The sequence below is a fragment of the Chrysoperla carnea genome, chromosome 5 (assembly GCF_905475395.1).
Source record: "Chrysoperla carnea chromosome 5, inChrCarn1.1, whole genome shotgun sequence".
NCBI lineage: Eukaryota > Metazoa > Arthropoda > Insecta > Neuroptera > Chrysopidae > Chrysoperla > Chrysoperla carnea.
In genome coordinates, this window is record NC_058341.1 from 39555846 (window position 1) to 39578676 (window position 22831).

Sequence of the window (22831 nt, forward strand, 5' to 3'; positions counted from 1 at the left end):
ATCAGAACATATAATAAGATAAAATATAATTTTAGAGAATTAAAGAAATTTTTTTTATTAATCATTTTTGCGATTTTATTTATTTATTCGCAATTACAATCAATTATACCTTGCATATAACATATATTTAGTAAGAAAAAAGTGTTTTTTAATTTTCGATAGTATAAGAAAACTCTATAATTGAAAATCATGAACAGCTTTTTGCTACTTATGTGCATTGTTTAGAGTGAGATATAGTTTTATAGATTTTGCAAGGTTTTTTAAATTTTATTTCCAAGGCCAAAGTGCTCAGTATTATTCTCCATAAGCATGTTCTGGAGCATAGATTATTTAAATGATTTATTTACCTCAGATTGTCCTACAATGAAAGTAAACAGTCTTTCGTACTTTATTTTCGCACAATTCACGAGCAAATATTTTTCTGAGATGATCCCTACTATAGTTATATAAACGATTTTTGGTTTAATTTATCTACATTAGGAAAATAAATTCTAGGTCGTATTGTCTTTGTAAACCTGCACGTTGGCCTTAAATAAATCAAATCACGACTTTATTTGGGAAAAGTTTTCCCTACTCTTAAATAGTAATATACTAAAGTATATATGTTTAGAATACGGCGGAAATGTATTTTAAGCTTTAGACTACTTAAGCATTTATGTAAACCTATTAAGTATATTTTCTCTGTGATTTGAAGCAGTAACAACATGTCAGTATTGGTATTTAAGAAACCGTGAATACCAAACGCTATTGAAGTGCGTAAAAACTTGAAACAACATTTTAAATAATCTGGGATGTAAATTCCAATTTCTATATAAAAGCACAAAAATGATTTTTTTTCTGAATATTTTTTGTTCAATCTGCACATTTTAATTTAAGAAACCGTGAATATTTTTTGTTAAACATTTTAAGACAAAATTTTACAAATTTCTTACTCATAGTAAGTAAGAATGTGGAATTGCAAAACTTTTTTCATTTGTTTTAAAAGTGTTATGAAAATATTACAAGGAAGAGATAAATAAAAGAAAGATAAAAATAAATGTATAGATTTTAAAATTATTACAATAATACTAATAAAAATGTTTTGTTCAAAGACATGTATAAAAATTTGATACCACATAATAAGTGTTACATAACATGGTTTTATAAAATACAATACTATACAATAAAAGATGTACAACCTAAGATAATGTACTTAAAATTACTGGAGGCAGGATTCTAAGTAGCAAGATAGTCTGCACAGATACACGACCTCCATCAAAACATTAAATAGAAAATATCTATAAAAGGGTTAAAGAAATAGTTTTAGCTAAGGTTTTCCATAGAATGTAACTTATTTAATAATGAGTTTTGTCTTAAAATGAGAGTTTATAACAATTTTGAGATGTTGAATATGGGGAATAATAACTTCACGTAGGGCAGTTAGACTTTGAAAATTTTCAGAAATACGCAAACTACGAACGTATAAACTTTCTCATTCAAACACGGAGAATATACTAAAGTGAAGTAACTAGCCGTAGAAAATATTTCCAATTTACAAGAAAGAGACAACAATCTTTAGCTTTAATTTTCAAGTTTCTTTGTAGTATTTAATTTGGTTTTACAATTTAATGTGTAGTGTAGAAAATTTAGCAGCAGACATTTTGACAATTATAAGAGATGGACAATAAGAAAATTTTGCTCTATGTTCTGTAAGAAATCTACTAATTTTTTATTTTCACGTAATTCAAAAGTTTTAAAAATTAGTTATAAACTTCGCGTTTAAGCTTACTTATTGATATATTGTATAAAATGTTTGTGATCAAAATGTATTACGATCGCCACAAAATTGAAAAAACTGGGTCTAAATGTCACAAAAATTCAGTAAGTGACGGTATAACGTATTCGCATCCGAATGTACCTTTTCTTCCTATTAAGGATGAATGTAAAATACCAAAAAAGTTAGTTTTTGAAATTTCATTTGAAACATTTAAAGCTAATATTTGTTTTCGTTTTCAACGCCTATGACAAAGAAAAAATGCACATCTTCATAGGACACATCGAATGAATTGTTATAACAAATTAACACAATCAAAACAAGGCTCTTTTTTCCATCTCCTTCAAAAGGATAAAAGTTAGTTTAAGCCATATAAATATAGTAAAACTATGTAAAATGAATAATATAAATATCATCAATATATTAAAACGCTTATAATCCAATCTTTACTCATAAGATGTATATATACTATTGTATGTAATAGAATGTATGCGCCACGACGCCTCCGGATGTTGATAGGAATGACGGCGCCGTTAATACCAGTAGTAGACGTCTACTACTGCCATTCAACTAGCGAATGCCTGAGACGCTCAATTAACTATCAGACAAATTACTCAATTCCGTTATATATACATATATACTTATACCCATTCTAAACTAAATTCATATAGACAATGAGAAAGAGAATATATTCTTAAACAGCAATATAATAATTGTTATCTTTGTCTGTTGTTTGAGATAATTTTTAGTATGGGATATTTTCTTAACTAAATGAAAATTCGGTTTAGTGTAAGTATGGGATATTTATTTAATAATCTTTTTAATTACTAAAAATAATATTTACTTTACTAGTAGTGTTCAAGCAACGTTTATAAGTTTGTAATAGGATTTTAGTAGCTTCATCTGTGTGTATATTTAAGTATGAATACGATTGAATTTTTCAATGCACAGTTGTATGACGAATCTATGACAATTCCAATATACCATCTACCTGATATCATAAGGATTCAAAAATGAGATATGAAATAGAAGTTTGAGTAATAGATATAAATTATAAGAAAACTTACTGTTGGTCAGGGTTACCGCATTAATTTTAGTATCGGGCTTAAAATTTCCAGGAAAGAATGCTTTGCTAAAGAAGAAATGATAACCAAAAACTTAAAATATTCTTGATTGTAATCTGAAAATCAATGCATTAAAACCAAACATGCCCTGTATCTGTTAATTTGAAAAATTAAAGAGTTTTGAATGAATCCTTAAGTTTTGAAGTTCCTTGATTCCTGTAAAGTACCGTTTTTAGCTGATGGTACTGAATATGTTCCAATCACTGAAATATCGTTCTAACTTGGATACATATTTTATCCATAATACAAGTTAGTTCAAGAAAATGTACGAACTAAATGTAGGCTTAAGAAGATATGCAAGGATTGAATAATACAAGGGATTTTAATAAAACTTTATAAATTATCAAAATTTTCAAAAATAATAAAAATTCCTAGGTGAGCGGGATATTTATTATTATTTTACCGTCCAAAATTGGCTAAAAAAATGATGAACCATATAGGTTACCCTTTTCAATGGGATAATTCTATATCAAAAAATCTAGAGAGTGTGATAAAAAACTATCTAAAATATTCAGACAATCTTGTAGTTTTTATTAATATCTACTATAAAGATATAAGGTTAACGATGATATAAAAACAAAATTTTAATTTAATTATGAGTTCACCGAAGATCCATCATTTGATGAACAGAGACGAATATAGTTAGAGTATTGATGATTGAAGAGCGATATCTATATTATCAAATTTATGAGCATCTTTTGCACACAATGTATGATTTATTTTTGTAGTTGCGTGGTATTGTAAACTCATTACTTGACTACAAAGCATGTATTTGGTTTATATGTATGTACCGTGCAATAAATCAAAACTTTTTTACAATACTGTAGGTTAACAATCACCTTAAAATCTTTTGTTTTAAAAACACTGGTATCTATCGTATTAGAAACACTTTAACCAAAACTTGTGTAGTGATTAAAGAAATGCTCCTTTGTATGCTGTGAAACAGTTAGAATCAAATTGGTTAAAAAACAAAAGTGCGTGTCCTACTGTGAGCCATTTATATTGGTGTTAATTTAATAAAAATAAAATATGTGTATGATATACTTATTGTAATAAATATAAAGAAATAAATAAATATATATTCATACTTTTCAAACATAATAAATAAATGATGTTGCCAACATATGAAAATAATGATTCCTAGAAATTGTTTAGTCAGCCAAATTTTAATATTCTGAATACGTTTATATGTATATCTGCTGAAATAAAATGTATACAGGTTGGTCCAAGTTATAAGGGCAGGACTTCTAATAGTGATCATGTTTCAATAAGTTCACTTTTAGCCATGAAAGCCTTCTCATTCTAGATATAAGGTGTTAAAGTTTGGAAAAAAAAACGACGTCTTTCGTAGTAATACCAAACTAAGTGCTTAGAAAGAGGAAAATTTTGACATAAAATAGGACCAAACGATTGTTCATAATTTGAAGCTGGTGATGATAAATTTCTGATACCAGCGGTAGAGAATTGGACGTGTTATTACCCTGTTTTGAAGATCTCTTACGCTACCGACTTTAATAAAAATGAAAGAATACACTCAAAGTTGTTGCAAAGTATGTGCAATAAAGTCAGTGCCATAACAGATGTTTTCTAAAATGGGTTTTGTAGCAACCATATATCCAACGCTGGTTTTCGTAATTTATGACCATAGCATTAAATTTTGAAAAATCCACAGTTCTGATTGTGTGCCAAATTTTCAATTTTTTTAACCGCCGTTTTGTGGCAATAATCACACAAATATCATTTGTTTCCAAAATTTCAACACTCTGTATGTAGAAAAGGAGGCTTTCCCGACCTTAATTGTATTGAGATATTATCATCATTTAAAAGTATTTCAACCATTTCCCGAAGATCTGTTATTATATCTTGGACCATCCTGTATATGCATAACTTATGAGTTGGTATACCATACTAGTATACTTAACATAAAAGCAAACATAAATTTGGATAATACTTACAACATGTACATTTCTAATGATGTGTCATTGAAAAAAACCATGATTTTGAATAAAAGCCAAAATATTTGCGTAAATGTTCACTGAAACTACACCCTTACAACTGAATAACGACAACTACATTAAAAAAAATGCAATCAAAATATATTTATATGTGCTTAACATGATATCGAGTACATATTTTCTTGGTTCAAGAAAACATTTAATTGCTATACTTGAATTTTAATTTTTTTTTTCAAACCAGCCAAATACTTACTTTCTTGAATTAAGTATGATGGACACCGTTGACTCATGAACAATTTATTTGTCATAAAAATGTCAATATCCAAGTAAGCGAGTTAATAAAGGAGATATGACAAAATTTTTCTTAAAAAAATGTTGAATATAAAACAATAAGCTACTTTTGTTTTGTGTGAAAAATTTGTAAATATCATTGTTTTCCGGTGAGTGCGCAAATTATCGCTACACTAGGGTTGTCATTTTCTCCAAGATTATAAAAGATAGATAGTTGAAAATTTGTAGAGGGCTTCAAATTGTAAGTCTTGTTAAAAATTTTGGGAAAAAATGGCGGCCAAATGACCTCTTAGGAGCCATAAATTCATTAGAATCGATTTAACGAATCATGGAATTTTGAAAAATTGTAGTGATCACAAATTTTAGTAAATGAATTGTAGTGATTGCAAATTTTAGTAAATGACACCAAAAAAAAAAAAAAAAAAACATGCCATACAAGCTTAAAATAAACAAATTATGGATTGTTATTGTACGTCAAAGTTCTGCGAAATCAGGAGTTAAACCAAGTTTTTCCATAATTAACTATCAAAATAAACTTGCGTCAAGTAATTTAAAATAAAAGCGGCTTAAAACTGACGAATATGAAACAAAAAATCAAAAAATTCGTAAAATATCTATTTTTAATAAGCTCTGGATAATTAAGGTTGATGTGAGTGGGGAGAGGCTACATGATTTCGTCTCCCGATAAAGTCTGGAGAGTCGGCAATCTTAGATGAGATGCACACACAATGTTAAGCCATATCAGGAGTTTAATAGGCGTATCGAGTTTAAAAAGTGTACTCAATAGGTAGATATCAAATTTTATTTGCTAATATGTGATTTAAATTAAAGAATTGAATTTTAACTTAGACGTAACTCTTGTTACCTTTAAGTTTAGTCTTGGTTTTGTGACTGTATTATATATATGATCGTTGCCAATATAATAATGTTTTATTCGTTTTATTGAAGTTGAAGAATGGCATTAAGTTTTTAAGAAAAAAAAAAACGTTATATAAGGTAAAAACTTGTGCACATATTATTTTTAAAATAACATAAGAATACATATAGTCAAGTCAATATAGTCGCTGTTAGTTTTGAAGATACACTGTCATATAAGACGAGAATTTCACCTGGAATGATAAAAAAAATTTAGTCAACATGCGTATTGAAGATTAACATCGACAAAACCTCATTTATGTCAAATTGTAGCACAGGGAAGGTGAAAGTTAAACTTAACAAGGCTGAGAGTTCAATGTTTTAAATATTTAGGCTTAAGCCAAACAATTGAATTTGATAGAAGAGCGGTAATTGATACGCAGAGTATATCCTTGCCACCTAAGATCAGTTCTTTATGTGCCACCTAAGAAAATTTCTGCCTTCGTTTATAGTTTGTCGCCCTTTCTTTTTTCTACTAGTATGTCTAACAGGATTATATTACCATTAAAACTGCCTTACGACATATGTCGTTTTTGTTCCTGTTTTGATTAGACTAACATTATCTACACACAAGGTTATCTCTTATAGTTCGTCGTATACACCACCAATATATTATTTTAAAAACTTACATTGACTGTTTAGTTGTGTGTACAACAGCAGTGTGTCTATATACGCGTTGCACTTACTACTCAACATTATGTTGCACTGCTCATGCTGAAATGTTACTGTGCTATGTCAATAACTTACATTATATCACAGTGTTATTCAATAAACAGTTGAGCTTGATTATTTTTATTTGCGAAATATTACCTGCTGTAATCAAAACTAGTAGAGCAGTTTTCTTTGAAACCTTTTTTTTACTCGGTCTTCAAACTTATAATGATAAGTCTACTTAGCTTACTTTCTGAGCAAATGCCTCCCCCAAACAGTGCCACTTTGTTCTATCCTTCGTAATCCTCGACCTGCAAACCTTTCACCTTTTTTAATATATCTGTCTCCTTGTCCTATCATACGGCACCCAAATAGTGCTCCTCGTTGTCCATCGGTCGTTAGTCCTGCGCAACACATTGGACTGGGAATTATATTTTGGTTTTTAATAGAAACTTTTACATCTTTTATTTTGGTTTTACCCTTGAGCACGCTATTTCTATTTTGTTAAACTACGCTCTATACTATGTTGGCAAGCGCAAAATTTATTATATTGTTTTTTCGTTAACAATAATGATGTCTATGTAACGTAAGTCAAGATCGAAAATACACATATCCCTAATGCGTTTTTAAAGATGCCATGGTATATAACTTTTAAAAACATATTTCAGAGACCAATATTTCTTCCACGCCAAGGATATCCTCTGTTGGTTTCCATGACCGCTCTTCTATCAAATGCAATTGTCTGGTTTTAAGCATAAATATTTAAAACATTGAACTCGTGTTATTTCAGCGTTGTTAAGTTTAACTTTCACGTCCCCAATGCTAAAGTTTGACATAAATGTAGTTGAAGTCCAACTTTGTTGTTGTGGAAATTTAATAAATTTAACATCATTTGTAATACACATGACGACAAGATTTTTTTTATCATTTCAGGTGAAGGATTCTCACTGTACGAGAAGAAAATTGAAGTTGGTTTTTGATAATCTTTCGAAGTACGCAAAATATGAACGTTTAAAATTTCTTATTAAACAAAAAGGAAGGTATAGGGTAGTGACGTCATTGTCCGATATCACCATAGAGATACATATAGGGAGAACATACCTAAAAAGAGATGGGCAACAATCTTTGAATGCTTTTAACGTCTTTGTTTCTTAATCAATTTTAATTTTAATTTCACTTTCAAATTTTGTTATGGTTTCGAGTCGAGTCTTACATTGCGTAATATGGCAAATTCGACATGAGGCCACTACTGTATTCTTCTATATCATCAGAAAATAAAAGTCTCTCTTCTTAATTCCCTTTAAATTACGTATTCTACGCTAAGCTATGATTTGGACCCAACCTCGGAGCTCGTGTTTGAAATTTGGCATTAATATATACGCCCCTCTCTCTTATAAAATTATATTAAAATTGTTATCCCTTAAAAATAATACACTCTTCAGAAAAGGTTATTGTTCAAATTTGAACTTCACTTGAATATTCGGCTATTCAATTTTAAATGACAGTTATCGGTCAAACAGCGAATAAGTCTTCCAACGATATAATAATAAGCCTTCAGTTTTTGTTTCATACGCAACCGTTAATTTGAAAATTTTTATATATTTATGCTGAAATACGTTATATCAATACTGACATATGCAAGATTCTAGAATCAATCAGCTAAGGTTGTGGTTGTCTGTCAGTGAAATTTTATTGTGTAAATTAAGTAAAGGAGGTAACAAAATCACTGTACCGTATGAATTCATCAAGACTATGATGAAAATATAAAGTTAAGTGTGCTCATTATTATTATGTCAGCCAATAAGATACGTTGAAATATGTTTCGTTTCAGTAACTTATTAAAATTCTTAATTGTTTGTTAAAACCAAACTCTTGACCAATCAGTTAACTTATACACATACAAGGATATAACATTTTGCTAATAAGTAAATATATAAGCAAAATTTTTGCTTTAAATTTATATATATTAGATTCAAAAAATTATTGCAAATTTTAATAAAAAGAAAAATTTTACAGAAAAAATAAGCATCGATACACTTCTTATAATTGAAAAGTTTTTCCGAATTCAATGGTTATTGATTAAGAAGTCAATATACAAATTTTTTCATGTTTTGCCGCTAGACGAGACGAAACGAGAGAATCTAGTCTCTTGTGTTGCCTCGGCTTGCTAAAATTTTCTATTGTCTTGTATCGCCTCGTTTCCACGATTTAATGTTTTCCTTCATCTTGACTCATCTCGTTTTTCTGGTTAAAAATTTTTTTTGCATCCAAAAGTTTGAAAAATAGACGAATTTTATGAGCTTTAAGTCTCCGACTAAATTTGCCGGCTTCTGATTCATACATTTTAATATAAAACAAATAAATAAACAGCGATTGTCCCTCTCAAAAGTCTATCGTCTGTCCCTAAAATATTTATAGCCCCCCGAATCTGTTGTGTTCATATCGAATAACTATCAAAAATCAGATTGCTTATTATCGTTCAATTTGTCTCGATTCTCTCGTCCCGCTAGTTTTCACTAGTCTTAATTTTCAGCGAAGTTATTGATCATACTTTTTACGAAAAAAATTGAAATCGTCAACTAAAATGTGTTACACAATCATTCCAACAAAAGCCTCAAATCGATATTAAACACAAAAGTTTTACAAAACAAAAAAAAGACTCCAATGCGTGTATATGTTACAAACCCTTATTATATACTTCACATATAAAATACAATACATATTAAACAATGTCATGTTTATAACAGTTAGATTGTATTTATATAAAATAAATAACAAATATGTTTATTGGATGCTAGTAGAAGAATATACCTTCTTTACCACAAGAAGATTTTATAGTGGAGGGACAAAACTTATTCTACCACAACGGAGGAGTCCAACAAGCATTCACTTTTCAGTATCTCCATGTAAGTTGGAAGAATCATATTACAATCTTGTTTTTTAAAGATTGTATGCGGCTTTTCAAGTTCTTTTTTATTGTGTCTTTTTTTCTATTAAATTTGATTACATAGTGTGCAATTTATTCGACATAAACCGCGAATTTGTATTTTTGTATTTTTAGTGCTATTAAGTTACATGAAAGTGTTCTTAAATTACAATTTTTGTTCTTAAATTTCAACAAAACAAAATAACAATGTTATTTTAATTATCAATTAAATTTAACAAAGAAAAAAAACAACAAATGGTAGCAAAAAAAAATGTAGGTTAAAAATTTTTAATTAATTTTTTACTGTTAATTAATTTTTAATTAAAAAAAAATGTTACAATATAAAATGAAACGTACAAAATCCTTAGGATGGATACAACATTGTAAGGATAAAGTGTTATCAAGTGTTATACGTAGTGCGGGTAATCAAAGTGCATTATCGAATACAAGCGATAATGGTAACCAATCAGTGATGACAAGTGATGATACCGTCGGTGTTCTAGTTGTTGAGAATGGTAGTGATGAGCATAATAATGTGAATAACGGGGGGCATAGTAATAGTGCATTTAATAGTGATATTGCAAGTGTTACATCATCATCGATATCGATTGTGCATAATCAACATCAACATCATCAAGGAATATCGCCAGGAAGTGGTTTAAGTAAAAGTATGCCATCGTCACCGTGTGCATCATCGTCGGCTGCTTCGTCACATTATAATATGTCGAATGGTAATAATAATGATTCGGCATCTTCATCGGCAATGATACATCGTAATGTGGCATTATTGTCGTCAACGAATCGTTTTCAACAGAATCGCAGAGATATGATGCCAATGCATCGTGGACATCATCAGGATAATAATCACAGGTAAAATAATTTGAACTTGTGAACATAGTTTTATATCTCTTCTTGGAGATATAAAATTCAACAAAGAGGGACAAGTTTTTTTTTTTTGGTTTAAATTTAACTAGGCTGTTTGATTTAACGGATTGAGTCACAAAAAAATAGCTTCAATAAAAATTGTGACTTAATTTATCTACAAGCAAAATTAGAACTTCATTCTTTCTGGTTTTATGTTAATTTTGAGCATTGAGAATAAAAAACTAAATATTCTCCGTACGAGGCATAAATTATTATGTCCCACCTTCGGAATAATGTCTTATCAAATTATGTTTACCTTAGAATTAATTTTTATTAACCGCCCGCCCCCAAAATATTTATTACGGAAATTTTAATTGCACTTGACTTAATTTACATTCATTAAAGAAATTTGTAACACGTAAGTAATAAAATATCATGTGAATATTGACATTACCAGGAGACACTGAATATCGGTAGTTTTGACTATTCAATTATTCAATTATTTAACTAACTTATTTAATCAAAGCTCAATCTATTACTCATAATTTCACCCAATATCAACTTTAAAATTGAAAAAGAAAAAAAATTTAAAAACGACTATTTTCGCTCAGTTTTCTCGGCACGTGTGTATCTAAATCGGACTTACCAGACGTCAATTGATATTTTTTTTTTGAGATCTATAACTTTCACATTTAATTTTTTTTCATTGGAAGTCATCTTTTTTTTTATAGCAAGAAAACTGTTTTTTTGACTTTTGCGAATTTTTTAGGGTAATTTAGCCATTGACTAGCCGTAAACAAATAACGCTATATGTTGGTTAGCTTGTTTTCTTGTATAATAACGTATTTAATGTTTTCTGATAGCAATTTTTCATCCGTTTCGTAGATTAATTGGATTAAATGAAGTGTTTATTAGCTGAAACATAATACCCATTGCACTTTGTCTGGTTATTTTTAGTTGATTTTAAAAGAGACATCTTTTTTTTTATTGATTTGATGACTAACTGCTGCATACGTTTAGTAAGATTTAGAAAAGAAATATTTGCTATGGAATTAAAAAATCTAAATAAGAAATATGATATCATATATGTTAAGGGATTAAAAATCAATTTTAAATACTATAAAAGACTTTTTTTTGTCTTACTTCCATTATATGCAATCCATCGTTACTGTACATCTTAAATTGTTATTTTAATACCTATCAATATAAGTTTGTCCAATAATGTATGGACTTTAATCCGTCTAGATTAAAGATGTATTTCAATATTCCTTTAGGAATTGCAGGAGAGTTATATTCCTAATTCTATAGTATTTGCTCCCCTCAAGCGTCTTTCGTACACAATCAAAAAACTCCTTCAATTTAACTCGATAGTTTTTTTGTTTTACGTACAATATATATACAAAATTTAAAAAACCTCCGACAAATTTTTCGAGTCAGGAACCCTCAACTCGCATTTGAAACGTAGCTAAAAACACTCTCCATTAAATTATATTTCAAGCAAAACCAAAAAATTCGAAATCGATTCATCCGTTTAAGCGCTACGATGCCACAGACAGACAGACAGACAGACAGATACACACACATAGCGGTCAAACTTATAATACCCCTTTTTTTCCTACACGACCAAAAAAAAAAAAAACATTTGTATTTGTATTGTTATCAGGGTGCAATTAAAAACATATCCACTTTCAAAACCTTTGGCTTATAAAACCACAAACACTACTGTAGCGATTGCATCTGGGATACAGGCAACTGTCTGCGGCTGTTATAATGAATGGCAGGTTAAGTTCATACTCCAAATAGGAGGTTTGTACAATACTCGTGCCAAGTTACCAATACTAGTTCCCGAAATAGAATACCGCTGCTAGATTTGCCGTTTATCGTCCATATTGAGTTTATGAAAAATGTTCTTGAAGAGTAAAAGTTTCAATGCATGAGTTTCTCCTTTCTTCATTTAATTCTTAAATACAATCTTTTTTCTTAATTAAAAACGAATTAAGGTAAAAACTTAATATTCTTTTAGATCTGATTTCTTCAAGAACTATCTCATATTAGTTGATGATAAAATATATCTTAAATGTGCCAAACTTCATACTTTTGATATCCTTACGATGTTGAAACAAATACCTCTTTATTTAGAGTACATACAATTGAGGGCTTAAAGACATCATAATATTCCCTCGAGTGTATTTAAAATGACAACTTTAAGAAGTTTTTCTGATTTGTAAGATGAGCCACTACTTCCATAAGCAATATTCTTTTTGCATTAAACCGTATCAGATTTAAATCTATTTATTTAAATCGACAATGGACGACAATGGAAGTACTTACTCATAAGATCTGATGTTATTTTTATTAATAGTTATAAAAATATTTTTATAACATATCTAAAAGCACCTGATGTATAATAATAATAAAAAAAAAACAGAGTACCTAATATACGATATCATTGTATCTCACCTGTTATTCATACATACATACATACATACATACATACATACATACATACATACATACATACATACGTGTACATACATACATGCAAAAGTACATACACATGCACACACGCCTACTATGTAAATAAAAAAATTTTTTGTTTAAATGAAATTATCTTAAAGTCAGATTAACATATCTTTTAGAGGAAAAAAAACCAACATTCATTTGCATACAATGCAACTTTTAGTTGTTGTATTTTTTAAATATTAAAAAAACTATATATTTTTAAATAGAGTTTTTAGAAATATTATTAAAAGGAGAGCGCTTTGATAATTTTTAAATTTGTTTTATTATAATTTAATATATTTTTTGATGGTAATTAAGGTCATTGAAGATAATAGAATAGTTAATCATTTTAGAACATAATCATATAAGTCAAATCTCATCTGCTCCATCATATTTCTTTTCAAAAAACCTGTACGTATTGGTTAAAATCGCTATTGTTGTTGAATTAAGTTATTGTAATTACAACAAATTATATGTACTAAGGGTTATTATACAAGCTGATAGCGTGGTCTACACAAAGTATAAACCTCCGAAAAAGCGCCGTTTTTATAAATGATGCATTTTTTCCCTAATACAGTCACAGATTTTCCAAAAGTTGAGAATATACTGTTTTCATATATACTGTATCAATTTTGTATCAGATATTATTATACCTTGGAGCATATATTTGACATTCTTATCCCTGAAGATACTACATTAGTACACTCTTTTTATTCTTGTCCTTTAGGCTTTATTTGAAATCTAAAACTGCTTTGTTTTCGATTCTTTTCAATTTAATTTAGTTTCATTTCAACCAGCTGCAAATTTGTTCTATTGTTGAGAGTTGTTATTCAAGATGTAGTGTCTTATGGCACAACCCATAGACTAACCTTAATAAGACTAAGCGTATCTCTTGAGGGTTACATGAATTATTTTGAAGTTAATAAGATAATCTTTTTTGACTGTTTCATGTTCTTACATAGCCGACCAGTTATCGGCTACTTATTCTACAGATTGCTGGTTCAAATCTTAGCTTATGTACTAAATTTCTTTAATATGAAATGATCAAAATTTTGAATTCGTGTAATCCTCAATAGTGTCGTTAGCGAACGGTTATTTTCAATAATTTTATACATATTGCACTGTATTTTAAGTGTTTGTCTATTGAACAACCTGTGATAATAGATTGTTTCTAAATGGATCAAACTTTCAGAATATGAACAAACTTTGATAATTTATACAAAATCTCGACTAAATGAATACAAAAGAATTTCTTCTGCAAAGATATAAAGCTTGGCTATAATATTGAAATCTATTTTGTTATCTTAAGTGCACATTTTGGTAAAATATACAAGTCTATGTTTATTTATTTTTTAGCATGCAAGTTTAACCAAAAAACATGACTACTGTTTCATAACGACATTGAATTAATAAAACAAATCCAAATATACAAGTTGAAAAAACGCATATTGAAGCAGACAAAGCTACTGGCCACTGTCTGTTACGATCTAAAATGATTTATATTAAGTGGTTAAAGAGTCATTCCGTTAAAAATGCATGTAGAAAAATTTTTGGAACTGGTAACCGGTTTTTAAGTAACAAAAACATGAAATAAAATTTAGAAATAAGCAATATGCATCAAAATGAGTAGTCCGGAACCAAAAAATGCATCCAAAAATGAAATAAGTTACTTGTTTTTATTGATCTTACGTAGCTTGTTTTTTGTAATAAAACAAATTCAAATTTAAAGCAAGCTTTGCAATTGCACCGGCGTGAAAAATATAACTAGAGTTTCAATTGAGCAATACCTATTCCCTCAATTCAACATAATCATTCCACGAGACAGTTCTCATAAACAAGAAATTGGCTGTATTCAATATCGATGATACAAAGAAGTCAGAAAGGCGACAGGGTTTAAGCGACCATATTGTCTTTATGGATATGAACCTTACACACTCAAGAATAATATGAGAAACTATAAAAACGATGTCATGTTTAAATAAAACTTATCATATTTTTAAAGTTACATTTGCTGATTCTATAAACTGAAATAGATTTAGATCTTAATTATACCTTCTGATAAAAATCTATTTCTTGAAAACAAGCATACCTGTGAGTATATGAAATTAGGTAATATATATTTTAACTTTTATGTATAAAAAAGTAAGACATTTCAATAATGACTGACATTTTCCGGTGTTTATACCATTCAATTTGTGTTAATCGTGAGAGCACATCGAACGTATTATTAAATAATTTTCAAACAAAATGGTAAGATTTGCGATATAGTATAGACTAACCTAAATAATATAGAAAATATTGACGGTAAAGTTTTCACATTTTAGTATTTAATTTAAATTTGCTAAATTACATAAACAGTTCCAATCATAACGTTAATAGTTAAGGCAGCGTCACTATTTTTTAAGAAAGAATGAGTATTCGGTTTTTCAGCTTTATTGTAATTTTTCCATCTTTTGATATAGTCTATCAAGCGTTTTTACTAATAATTATCATCTTTACCAAACAAATTGTTGATCAAATCAACATCAGTACAGTTATTATACAGTTTCTAGGGTGTTAAAAAATAACTTGACAAAAACCACTATCATATAGATTTACAAATTGATAAAAATAATTTATTTTGTTAGACCCAAAAAATTTTTGCCACCATAAGACAGCTGTTTGGGCGTCAATATTCGTGCCATTATGGCACCAAAATTTTAATTTACAAACCCAATTAGTTGTAAATAAATATTTTTAAATGTGATTAGATTTAATTATTATTTCAGTTTCGTAGAATGGCAGATTTAAAGAGATATTGAGAGATTTACAACAGCATTCCTATTACGTGAGGTCATTCAGTTATTATGCTGTCTGGCGTTACAAATAGCGAAGATAATTTGATATTCATTTATTACGAAGTTAGAAATGATTTGTTAAACGATGGTGAAATATAACAAAAGTGCCATTTTCTTAACTTCTAAATTTGTTATTTTGTTCAAAAGCTGTTGAATAAAATAAGCGTTTACGTGTGTTGTCTTATTATATAGAGTGATAAAAATTCTTTTCTAGATATTTCTTTGCTCCCAGAATAACACATCTATCATGTTTTAAAGCAAAGAAATTTGCGTACATATAATAAAATATAATAATTATCTATTTCCAACCAGAGCTTTGAAGTTCTTATGTAAAATCGAAAATTGGTTATATTTTTTAAATTTTTTTTAGTTTCTTTCATTAGTCGCAAGATTATTATAGATTTCCAATCCTAATTAATCTCCTTATAGCACCGATAAAATTATCAGCAGATTAAATACATACTGTTTTAGTAGTTTATATTTAAAGTTTGTTGAACAACTTCTAAGTAAGTATTTGAGGAGAAATTATTTTAACATCTGTCGTCTTCCGTATTTTTTGAATAAAAAATAGAAAACCTAGTGAAAAAGTTAAAAAGTCATGCGTAGTATTGATTTTTCACGCGTACTTAACATCTCTGATCACTGGTAGATTTTATGTTAGTATCAATATTATTATGTCCTTATATCAGCGTCCAATATTCCTGGAAAAAAATTTAAGTCTGACTTAAAAAATATGGTCTTCGATGTTATACTCGAGCATTACAAAAGAGAGAGTATCTGTACCAAATAGATAATTAACAACTGGTAATAAACTATTACCATGTGGTATTCGACTTTTCTTTGTGGTAATTAGTACCTTCTCTTCAAGATTTAAGAAAAGTTGATGGCTTAGTGTATTCAAAGAAGAGTCAAATCGAGAACAAACCATACACAACTTCAAGTTCGGTTTGAACGCCCTACATTTGTCTGTTACATCTATAACAAGGAATTAAAAATGTTTTTAAATTATGAAAATTGATTGGCATATTTAAAAGTTTCAACATGAAATTATAATATTTAATTTACTCTTCGATTGAGAATGAATAAAAAGTATAGTATATAGTCTTTACCTGTCTATATACATCATTTAACCAAATCAGAAACCTGACTTACAAATATTATGAGTAGGTGTAATATTATATATTCTGATTAAAAAAAAACATATACAATGTAAACTTGTTTTTGTATTATTATTATATACCATACATTGTTAAAGTTGATATATTATTAAATAATATTTGCCTCTATGTTAAGGAAGTTGTGGTGTTATGGGTGCCAGAAAATATAATCATCATCAAAATTTGAATCTCGTCTATTTAATCTCGAAATAATCTCGAGATAAATTTAATTAAAGTTTGGATCGTATCAGGGAGAGTATTGAAGAAGTTGAGTTTTTAATCCTAGAAAAAATACAAACTGCTAGAAATTTTCAAAAAAACTAACTGATCATTGGTGTATTTGTTCTGAGTGAAAAAAGAAAGACTTTTTTATTGTTGAGATATAATAACGCACGTTAAACAACTTATGGAAAAATGTGCAAGGTAAGAACTTTAACAAACAACTATATTTGGTATTGCCAAAAAAACTAAAGTATTTTATGTCTAAGTCCTCCGTGGGTACAATTTAAAGAAAAAAAGGCTTTACTACAAGTTCATTCTCTCATACCTCGTATATAATTCAATACTTTTTTAAAATATTCAGCCGAAAGCTACGTTACGGCCCACAGATTTATAGTAAACCGGCGTTCTGAAAAAGTTGAATATGCAAAATACAAGAGACGAGAGCTGTTGGCTCATTTGTATACTTGCACCAAAAACATCTTTAGCAAATCAAAAATCAGCATTTCATCCTAAATCAATTTTATTATTGTAGGTAGTAAAACTTTCGAATGGATAATGAATGAATGAATTCCTCAGTTCAACTTGAGAAGAAATCTTTTTATTTTTGCAATTCAAATTCAAGATAAGGTTGAAATTCTCAGGCCAATTAAGAAGAACGATGTTCACAAGCGACAAACCATGTTCATCATATGTTGTATATACTTAAAGCCCCTGTTATGAATTGTGAATCTATTGATCCATACCATAAACTGTGTTGAAGATAAACTTCCTAGGCTTGCAAAAATATGATCTGCTGATAGATATTAGATTTTTGTTTTCAACAACTGTAATTCTGGTAAAAAATGGTGATTTTTTTTTATCGATTTTGTTAAAGAAAACTTTCTGTAGGTAGTAGTAGTTCCAATTTCAATGAAAAGGTCTAGGTACAGTAATTTCGACGTATATTTTCTGAAAATCAAAATATAACGTCAGTTTATTAAATTTTAAATTTTTTGTTTTTTCATTGGGAATGAATCTGGAACGAAATTAATTTTATAAAATTCAATAGTAATGACGATAAAATTCAAGAATCTTCCAAGTGGACTCCGATTATATTTAAGTATTTCCTAGAAGTGAAATAAAATATGATTCCTTCCACAGTTACCCAAAATCAGTGCTAATAATTTATTCTGACCTTATTTCAAGTGTATATTTGTAATTTTAATTGTGATTTGCATACAGAGGACTTGTGGGTCTATTAAAAACTATTGGTATATTCAAAAACAGATATAATAACGGAGCATTATACGTACGTATACCTATAGACCGCAAATAGATTAACAAATCATCCACCTACGAAAACATGTTAAAAAATTAAGACACCATTATGAATATAGTTCCACAAATTTCAATTAAAAAATTATGTAGAAAATAATCAAATTTTAATTATAATAAATTATTAAATAATAAAATTTTATGTTATCTGATTTTTATAAATTTAATGGTATTGTTCAACTGACTACAACTCTAAATACATTTTGCTGTCAATGAAAGTGTATCATGTGTTCCCATCTCCGGTTTTTAGGTTTTTTAAACAAAAATTCTAAATAAAATTTCTTCTATTGGTTTAAAATAGTTCCATTCCCTGGTTACATACCTTGTTTCCGAAATTAAATTTATTTCACCCTTGTACATCGCATTATTATCAGGTTTTTTTAACCAACAACAAAAAACAACTAATGAGCTTTTGCTAGTTCCTCGACAAGTAACTGTATGGTAATATTTGACACTTGCAAATTAGATGAGAATCAAGGGTCAAACTTTTCGATACCTATATATCATTATTTTCGAAAATACCGAACTCTGAAGGTTTAGATGAAATCACTACTTACAAGAAATGCACTGTTATGAAAAACAATGTCATCGTTATGAAAAATCTGAAAACAAAAAATCCAAAAAAATTACTTTGTTGATGATTTTTATAAAAAAGATAATCAGATAAAGATGAAAACGATTACTTTGAATATATTACTATCATTATTTTCTTTAAAGGGAACTGTTTGTTTTGTTTTTAACTTAAATAAGAAATATAATTTTTTAAAGTAAATCCTGAAAATGAAAAATCCTCTTGTAAGATAACAAAACATTTGAAAACAGTTCAATAAAGAGTTTGTATGTTAAAAATTGTACACTTAAACAGATCAAATCTGAAAATAAATAACACCGTGAAAGACATTAATAAAAATAAGAATATACAAGATTATTTTCGAAAAAACGTGATTTTTGAGGAACGTCCTTAAAACAAGTGTTTTTGTCATTGTTAACGTTATGTGTAAATACATAATACAATAAGCCCCTGCCGTTAACTTATAAATAACGATATTATCTTCCAAGAAATTTTCCACCCTCAATTACCCTTATATTGCCGATTAAATTTAACTGAAAAATTTAGAAAAAACCTTTGGTACAAGTGTAAAAGTCTAATTTTAATTTATTAGAAATTCACCTCATATATATTAAAAATTATTTGTAAATTTTGTAAACTTCAAAATACTACATATTTTTAATTAATTTATTTTTCTAAATTCTTATTTATTCGATACAGTCACGTAATTTATATACATTCATAAAACATAAAAAGTTAATTTAAATATTTTTTTGTTATATTTGTAATTTAATTACAATAATTTTTCGATAAAAATCTTTTATAAATTTTGTTTAAATTAATAAATTTTGAATTTAATCAGATAACAATAGATTTTTAAATTTTGTTATTTTAATTCAAATATTTTTTCTCATAAAAAATGTCCATTACTGTAAAATTATTAAGGTAGAATTAGATAGGTTACTTATTGTAGTAAAATCTAATTATTTTGTATAAATGAATTAATTGAGAGTGTTCTTAGTTATGTTTCAAGAGTTAAGGATTCCGTACCCGGAACAACAAAAGAATAGACGATGATCCTCAAAATCGGTTCAGTTTAGAGAAGGCTCTAAGGTAAAAGGTAATTTAATGGAGAGTGGTTTTAGACAAGTTTCAAGTGCGAGTTTAGAGTTACGTACCCTAAAAATTTCCAGGGGAATTTTAAATTTTGTAAATTTCACATGTTTATTTGCCATGTATGTTAAAAGAAAATCATTGACAACCTAATAAAAAATGAGTTCAATCATTGTAACTGTCGAAACGATTGAAAAATGTTAGTGTAACAAAAGGGAGTTTTCTACGAGTTAATGACTGGGACCAACATGTTGGTAGCCGAAATAAAATCTTTTCAAAACACCAAAATCAAAAAATTTATTTCAGTGTGTTAAAATTGCAATTTAATTATGACTTAATAACTATTGTGGTTTTTCGATCTTTATATAACTAATTAAATTTTATTGAATCAATTATATTCAGTCACTTTTGTGAGCTAATTGTAATAAGAAGAGAATGAAATAAATATGTCACAGAGATCTAAATTGATAAAACTTGATTTCATTATTATAGTACTTTTTGTGTTAATGTCAAATTTAACAAACATGTAAGTTGTTTGTTAATAAACTTAAAAGTTTTGTCATTGAAATTTCAAAAATTAATTTGATGTAATAAATTAAATCAAACAACATTATTAAAATTCAATAACCTTGTGTATAGAAAATTTCATTGGATAAAAAAAAGTATGTAAGTGATTGATATGTTAATGAAATTGAATACAAAAAATATAAGAAATAGAGGCGTTTATTTTTCTAAATTTAAATCGAATTTCAATATAGATACAACTTCCTTCAATGTCCAGTGTACAATGTTTTAATATAACTTATGGGAAGTATTATAAAATTAATGTATCTGACTGTTTTTACGGTAATCACGAAAAAATTATTGAATCGATTTTATCGAAATTTGTGTTATCTTGAAACCATAGTTAACTTACAAATTGCAATATATTTTATCTCGCTATCAGAAGATCGAAGTAGAAGATGTTGTCGAAAAAAGTCTATGTATCGAGAATCCATATTTATTGTAATCCATACCTTCTATACTTACTTATACAGTCTTGTTCAAATATCTATTTACATAACACTGCAAAATCATAGTCTAAGAAGTGGAAGAAGTAGTTTTTCCAGAGTTGAAGTGATGTTGGTGTTACGGAATCAAAGCGGACGGACAACGGCCAGTAAAATATGCAACGGAAAAAAATTAAAATTACGTGAATTGTTATGTAGGAATATTATTTAAGTTTTTGAGAATTATTCGAAGATCAAAATTATTTTTAAAAAAAATCCAAAATATGAGTATAATAATTTGCATTGGCATATTGCCCACGAATTTTGTTGAAAAAGAAAAACTTGTATACATATATGTAGACAGAGTAACGGCCACACGGTTATTTATTCGTAGATACACTTAAGCTGGTTCAATTTTTATCCACGACAAAATTATGTAGCATTTTTAGTAGTTTAAATTTAAGAAAAGTGGATCCGTTGGTGATGAAACTACAAATAATGACGGGCCGATACGTTTACAAGGGATTGTGTTAAAGTGGACACAGTATTTCCTTGATCACAAGAATTTGACATTTCAGAAATTATTTTACGCTGCGTTATACATGAAAAACGCATAATTAAATTTGAAACAAAGACTGAAGTTTGCATGCCCTACAGGTGTAAAAATCGAATGATTCAGATCGAAATTGAATGCTATCAGGAAATGTGACCTTTTTTAATAGCCTCAGATTTGCTTTTTACGTCGAGAGCTTCAAAAGTTTTGTTAAGTACACTTGAAGAAGTCCTTAAAATCGAAATATTCATATTAAGTTTGAATGAAATTTTACAAAAATAATTTTCCAACGGTTTTTTATCTTGTCTATTTTATATTTATGAAAGATATTCTAATAGAATCAATAATTCTATAACAAAATAAATCGCTTACAATTTTCATTGTCTACCACAGATAGAATACAAAAAATATTAGATATTATTATTATTATTATTAAAATTGAAATTTATTTAGGTATAGAAATAATAAATAAAGTTATTTGGTTTTATGGTTCAATAATTTTTTCAATTCGATTTATACGTTATGTGTCTAATAATATTTATTATATAAATATCAGATTTGGATTTTTTTTGTATGATGTAAGAAAAATTGTTGATCAACAAGTTCAGAATGAATAATCCTGCACAAAAAAAAATTATTGGTGAAAATGTGGGAAGCTTCCCTTAATGAATTTCCTTGAAAAACTTCCTTTTATATACCTAACGAATAATATTTGGATTAAATTTTGTAACTAAAGCAAGCAAGTTTCTTCTATAATTTATTCTCCCTATTAATCGCGCTTGTCGTTCAAAATTAATCTTCTCATAAAAGATCCGGTTTCAACAGGATACAGAAGGTACTCTAAACTTATATCATAGTTAGTCACATAATAACTTTTGGGTGATATAAGAAAAAATCTATACAGTTCGGCCACTTTTTTTTTATTAAAGAAATTTATCGTATTTTTCACAGTCTTTCTCCAAATATTAATATTATTACTTCAAATTTTCCATCCTTATGTATTTAGTACTTTTATTGTTTTAATATAAATGAAAAACCATTTTAATAAGCCTGAAAAAGATATTCAAGTCACAAATTTTTTGACAAATAATTCCATTAGTAAGTAATTTTAATTG

The 22831-nt window shown here is 28.0% G+C and overlaps 1 protein-coding gene across 1 annotated transcript in view; it reads left to right on the forward strand.

Moving 5' to 3' along the window:
- The first annotated feature begins 9978 nt into the window (after positions 1-9978).
- Positions 9979-22831, forward strand: part of LOC123300218 (protein espinas-like) — a 632746-nt gene continuing 619893 nt past the window's right edge. Inside the window, exon 1 of the mRNA XM_044882745.1 lies at positions 9979-10485. Coding sequence (XP_044738680.1) covers positions 10088-10485 — 398 coding nt within the window. The 5' untranslated portion in view covers positions 9979-10087. The remainder of the gene's footprint in view (positions 10486-22831) is intronic.